The following is a 6,368-nucleotide window of genomic DNA, read 5'->3' as shown; positions in this document are numbered from 1 at the left end:
TTTACAATTAGCTCTCTCTCTCTCTCTCTCTCTCTCTCTGCTCAAATCTAAACTCTCTCTCTCTCTATCTCTCTAACCTTCTCTCTCTACTCATCTCTGCTCTTCACTCTCTCTCACACATCATCATAATACGCTGCTCGTCATGCTCTTGCTCTCAAATCTCTCTCTAACATACTCTACTCTTTTCTCTCTGCCGCTAAAATTCTCTCACTCAGAAAGCCGGCGAGCGACGGCCGCGCGAACTCAAACTCTGCTCTCAAACAAAAAACAACACTGCTCTCTCCTCAATATCTCAGCTCGCGCATGCTCTCTCTCATCCTATCTCTCTTCTCATATATCTATATGCTTCAACTCAACTCGGCGTTTTCCATTATATGAGCGAACGATGTATACGTAAAACGGTGATAACATTAATTTTGAATTTTATATTTTTATTATTATTAATATAATTTGATATTTTTTGATATAATTTTCAACTTCGTACTTGAACGCACTGGCGTGGCGTGCAATTGCATGCATTACACACAGATCCTACATAACTCACATCTATCGCTATCGCTTCCAGACGATTTCGACAAAACTCGTCAGAAGTGCGCCACACTACCTCTGCTTAAACCCAAAAGCCCGAAAGAGATCAACGCTGATGGCCAGTGCATGTCAATAGAAGCTGGTCCGGCGCTGAAAGCTGCGAGCGACGATCAGCAAATACTGCAGAAGGCAACTGCACAAGCTGCATCCAGTGCATAGCGCCGCTACGATAGCAGCCGCCGTAAAGATGTAAGGCGACGCGTGACTTTGACCTAATGACGTCCAGCGCGCGGCTACGAGCAGCGCCGCGCGACCCCGCAAAGATGAAGGCGGATGCATGAACTTTGACCTATGACGTCATGCTTCAGTAAGACTTCCTGGCGCCCCACACAGATGAGGGCGGACGCGTGAACTTTGACCAATGACGTCATGCATCAGTAAGACCCCCCTGCGCCTCACAGAGATGAAGGTGGACGCATGAACTTTGACCTCTGACGTGGTGCCTTGGTAGGATTGCCTCGCCTGTAAACCGGCGACTTGGCGAAATGACGCTAGAGGTTGAGTTGTTTACGAGACAGAATGCAAAACGAACCGGAGATTCTGGGAGGGCGATGAAAGCGGGGAAGAATTACTACCTGTGTATAGTAATTAATATACGCAGACAAGGAAGAACAACGAAGACAGTGAAAGATGACGTTAATGTGCATCGCAAGGTTGTATGACGTAGGCGTGACGTGTGTGCTATGTGTGCGTGACGCATGCGTAACGTGTGTGTGTAGGTAGACACACATGACGTCAGCGAGAGATGGCAGTATGGCAGTAAGCCGATTCCTCGTCCAGCAGACATTAGCAGCGGACGAGCGGAAGATGGCGCCACCTGTCACGTACGAACAAGCAACGCCCGCCGAGAAGCCAGTGTGCTGTGCTGGTTAGGAAACGTGTCAATAGGTGGCAGCACGCGCACGCGTCTTTTTTGTCGGTGTGCGTGAATTTTTAAGTAGAAGTTGCGAAGCATGCTGGCATGTTTAGCTTCTGTCACAACTCGCACGTTTCCCTGAACATCGCTTAGCTCTCTGACGCAGCACACACGGACGGACACGGCTGACGTCAGACACGCTTATTGGGTTGAAATCACGTCTGGCATTTTGGAATATCGTGCAGACTTGCCTCCGATCACTCTTACACGTACGCGATGCTGATCAAGGGTTAATTAGGGCAATTAGACTAATTAATATGCCCTCGATTCGATGTCTGTGATCAGCATCCGACCGCCAGTACAGATCCTACAAAACGAATGTCTTAATTAAAGTATCATCAAGGAAGCTCTACGGAGCTGTGGGTTAAACGTATTTACGTATCACATCTGCTAAACCTGTACATGGTTTCTGTAGCTTCCAGAGAGGTCCCCTCCAACCCTTCCCCTTCCCTTTCCCTTTTCCCTTTCCCTCCCTCACTTCTCCTCCCGCGCACCTAGTCCTCCCCTTCCCATCTCCTTTCCCACATCTCCCCTTTTCCTCTTTTCCTCCGCCTTTCTCTGACAGTTCCGAAACTTTTTCTATGCCCTCACACCATTTCCTCTCTTCCCTACGCCTTCACCTCTCTTTCTCCACTTTCTGCCCTCCTCCTCACCCTCACCACCCTCGCCTATCTTGTTCTCTCCTACCCTTCTCCCTCTCGTCCTACTTCTCCCCGTCCCAAGTTCTAACCTGGACAAACACGAGGCTCCTCTACGGGTTTCCCTCAGCTGTATTTACTGCCACTCTCGCTCGAGTATGTGTTCTCTCCTACCCTTCTCTCTCTCGCCCTACCTCTCCCGTCCCAATTTCTAACCTGGACAAACACGAGACTCCTCTACGGGTTTCCCTCAGCTGTATTCACTGCCACTCTCACCCGAGTATGTTCGACACACGAGAAGCGAAGCTGGGATCACAGACGTAACTCTACGTTACGACTCGTTGTTAGACGATTGCACAGACTGTCATCGATCTTACACTACCTGGCACAGGTATCGTGAACGTCGTCGTCGTTTACGAATCGCTTGTTAAAGATGTTGCATAATTTACGTGTATTATTTCTATTTTATCGTATTATCGTTCGATTATCGGAGATCGATAGTGGATTGTAGATAGCTCGTTCCTTCGCTCTGTCACACACACATGATGTGTCGATGTTTGATTTATATCTCTTACTGACAGGTCTACATGTGATTATGTGAGTTTGTAGGAACTTCGTGTAGTTAGATCATAGTTAACTCAGCGTGCACACAGAACGTAGACGTAGCCGTAGAGGTAGCATAGGCACCGTGGGTACGCGGATGGTTTACACACACATATAGCGCGATAGTAAACGCATTTTAATCAGTGATTTCCAAATCAATGGAACCAAAGACACGCGACAAGGAAGACTGTGATAAGAGAAAGAAAGATATCGAGAGAGTGAGAGCGAGAATATATTTTGTGTTCGCTTGTATATTCTATTTCGCTATAATATCCACGTAGAGCAGGCTGGTAGGCAATCGCATTAGAACAGTGATTGCTTGCTTTCATAGGGGCTGTACAAATTCTTTACTTATTATGAAAACTTCTTTGCTGGTCCAGATTCGGTGTGGTACGAACTGTCTAGCTTCTTTAACTATTGCGGAGTGATCTCTAGCATATAGGCAAAAGATCCCGATACTAACCACATTCACTGTTTTCAACGCTATTCTCACAGAGAAATGATTGGGTGTTATTTTCGCCGCAGTAGCGTGTCAGTTGCTATTACATTGGTCATGTTGTTGGTGTTAGCGCGAAGCGAGCACCAGAGCAAGAACACTCGTCGTCTGCACGGCAGCCATGTTGTTAGCGCATGCGCCTGAGCGTAGAGACCATCCTAGGCTAAGGGTGTTGCTATCCCCCGGGCGTGGAGTGAGAGTCACGCAACGTGGCAGCACTAGTGTTAGGATTAGGGTTAGGATCAGGGTTAGGGTTAGGGTTAGGGTTAGGGTTAGGGTTAGGGTTAGGGTTAGGGTTAGGGTTATGGTTAGGGTTAGGGTTTTTGCATCACGATATCTGTCCCCACACCATAGATTAATTTTTGTGGATAACAACCCTATATATAGATATCCGATATATAGATATTTAGTGTTAGGGTTAGTGTTGGAGTTAGAGTTATGGTTACTGTTAAGTTTTGAAGTATACGTCAACTGTATCACGTGACCGTCCCTCCACGCCCGGGGAATAGCAACACCCCACGACAATGGTAAACGGCGCCCCCTGTTGGAGATTCTCTGAAAGTCCCGTCTCTGATTCGCTCAAAGTACTTTCTCCATGTTGTTGATCTTAATGCACAATTAGGGATGTCTGTTAATTAGAATATTGCACGTAGATTTATTAATTAGTATAGCGCAAGACGATATTCACGTGTACATGTAATTTAAGATTAGAGTATTACACCTAGAGAATGTACAGCCGATGTTAAACGAAACAAAAAAAGAAATAAAAGGAACTTTATGTTTGGAACTCATGATACTTGGCGTTGTTATCATTTACTATAATCTTTGTTCATCTCGCTGACAACCTACAGAACAGTCAGGGGCGTAGCCAGTATGTAGCACTGTAGGCCCGGGCCTACACTTTTGTTGGCCAAGTTATCTTTTTTTTTTAAACACCCATAATTCAAATCCATAAGCTTGCTGGACGAGTTTAAGAGTCTAGGCAGGAAAAACTATTGAAATGAACGTAGCAAGAATATGGCTAAATTAGGTGACCTATTCTTCTGTCATCTAGGCTGTCATTTCTATCGCGTGCCGTTTCATTCAACACTCTACCCGCCGAAAAAGACTAGGATCCATTCTTGTCAGTTTTTTAACTCGTTCGTAATACTATTTTAACTCGTTTGTGTTTTTTGGGTTTAAAAGTAATATTGAAGTAGGTGTCTCAAGTTAGCAAGAGGCCAGGGAACCAGAATGAACACTCGGGAAGGGCCGTTTCCGGCCATCTGGGGGGTTTGTAAAACCAAAATTTTTCTTGTACGCTCCGCGCCAACCGATGGTGGCGCTCCGCTCAGATAGTCGTGCCTATAACTTTTAAAATCCTGGCTACGCCCCTGACAGTACTTAAAAAGACAGTAGCCTCTAGAATTTGACTGCATACAACTATACTTACTGTATAACAAATCGTCTATACCCACACGTATTTGTTACCAGATACCTAATTTAATTGTTATAATTAATTACACATCATCAACGCTACGAAATTTGAACGGCGCCATGACACCCGCGACCGTGCTGCCACTCCGAAAAAGTTGCGTATTTGACAATTTATTTTGCATGTTACAGACCGAGGGGTAATCACAAAAGTGCAATTATATTTATACCTAAATGCTATTTAACCGAACGATATTCATTTTAGGGCAAATTTATCCATATTATAACTGAAACTATATGTCGTTTATAAGATGTTACAATCCTTTTGCTTTTAAATGAATAAATAAGAAACACCCTCGGTCTGTAGCCCTTGGCTGGAAAGTGGTTTTGCGCAACTTATCAGATCGTGCGCTTTGAGTGGCGCTACCGTCGTTGTAATCAAACTGTAGTCGTTAGTTTTAAAACATTTAAAAAAAAAATTTCTAATAGTGATTGAACCATGAAACTTTTTATGTAGCGTAATTATAACCTAAATTAGCTGAAAATAACCCTAGAACCTACAGTAAACTCGCCCTTTAATTATTAAGTAAATCGGTATCACTACTGTTTAAATGATTCAGACAATAAGGACGTGTTGAAAACGTGTATATTGTAACGTGACGATTTACACAAGTGGGAATGTAATGTTTGATCTTATAGGAATTAAATAATCAAGACCAATATCTTGAGCACTTTCAGGCAGCCGATGAAAGAGATACATAGTAGAGGCATATTTCTGCATGTATATTTCATAGATTTATTCGTTCGCACATCGCAGCACGCACCAATGCCGACAGCACCGGAAATGGCGCCGGTAGTGCGCCCCACGCAGCTTCTTATCACTATCACAAAACATATCACAAAACAAGATAAAATATCCGACGCCGCCTGACCCACCCTCGTACTCTCCCTCGCACTACTCACTCACACTCGCATCACAGTGTTGTCTGAGCGTGGCACGCAAACGCGAGGACACGCGCGCGCACGTGCACGCACGCGCGCACACACCACACAACCACATACACGCACACGCGTACACGCAACCCCAGTTACATTTTGTACGGCTCAAATTATGCATCGTCCTTCATCGGCCTAGCGCCATCTACCGGGCATATATGTCACCGAGCCCACGTGATATTGCAAACGGGGTGATAACATTAATTTTGTTATTTTATTATTATTATATATTTGATATTTGATATATTTTCAACTTCGTACTTGACGCACTGGCGTGCGTGCATGCATGCATGCATACACACAGAGCATACATACTCACATCTATCGCTATCGCTTCCAGACGTTTCGACAAAACTCGGTAGATGGCGCCACACTACCTCTGCTCACCGAAGATCACCTGATGGCCAGCATGTCAATGAAGCTGGGTCCGGCGCTGAAGCTGCGAGCGACGATCAGCAAACTGCAGAACAACTGCAACAACTGCATCCAGTGCATACGCCGCTACGATAGCAGCCCCGTAAAGATGAAGGCGGACGCGTGAACTTTGACCTATGACGTCACGCCGCTACGACAGCAGCCCCGCAAAGATGAAGGCGGATGCATGAACTTTGACCTATGACGTCACGCCGCTACGACAGCAGCCCCGCAAAGATGAAGGCGGACGCATGAACTTTGACCTATGACGTCACGCCGCTACGACAGCAGCCCCGCAAAGATG

At 45.5% G+C, this 6,368-nt stretch overlaps 1 protein-coding gene across 3 annotated transcripts in view; it reads left to right on the top strand.

The window, feature by feature from the left end:
* Window positions 1-6,271, top strand: part of LOC106815553 (probable tumor suppressor protein MN1) — a 21,070-nt gene extending 14,799 nt beyond the window's left edge. For all 3 annotated transcript variants that reach the window (XM_014820021.1, XM_014820023.1, XM_014820022.1), the window contains exon 4: window positions 5,991-6,271. In XM_014820021.1, coding sequence (XP_014675507.1) covers window positions 5,991-6,191 — 201 coding nt within the window. In that variant the 3' untranslated portion in view covers window positions 6,192-6,271. The remainder of the gene's footprint in view (window positions 1-5,990) is intronic.
* Window positions 6,272-6,368: the final 97 nt, after the last annotated feature.

The sequence above is a fragment of the Priapulus caudatus genome, unplaced genomic scaffold (assembly GCF_000485595.1).
Source record: "Priapulus caudatus unplaced genomic scaffold, Priapulus_caudatus-5.0.1 Scaffold1145, whole genome shotgun sequence".
Lineage (NCBI taxonomy): Eukaryota > Metazoa > Priapulida > Priapulimorpha > Priapulimorphida > Priapulidae > Priapulus > Priapulus caudatus.
The sequence above is the reverse complement of the archived record's forward strand: the minus strand, read 5'-3'. Positions and strand labels throughout refer to the sequence as shown.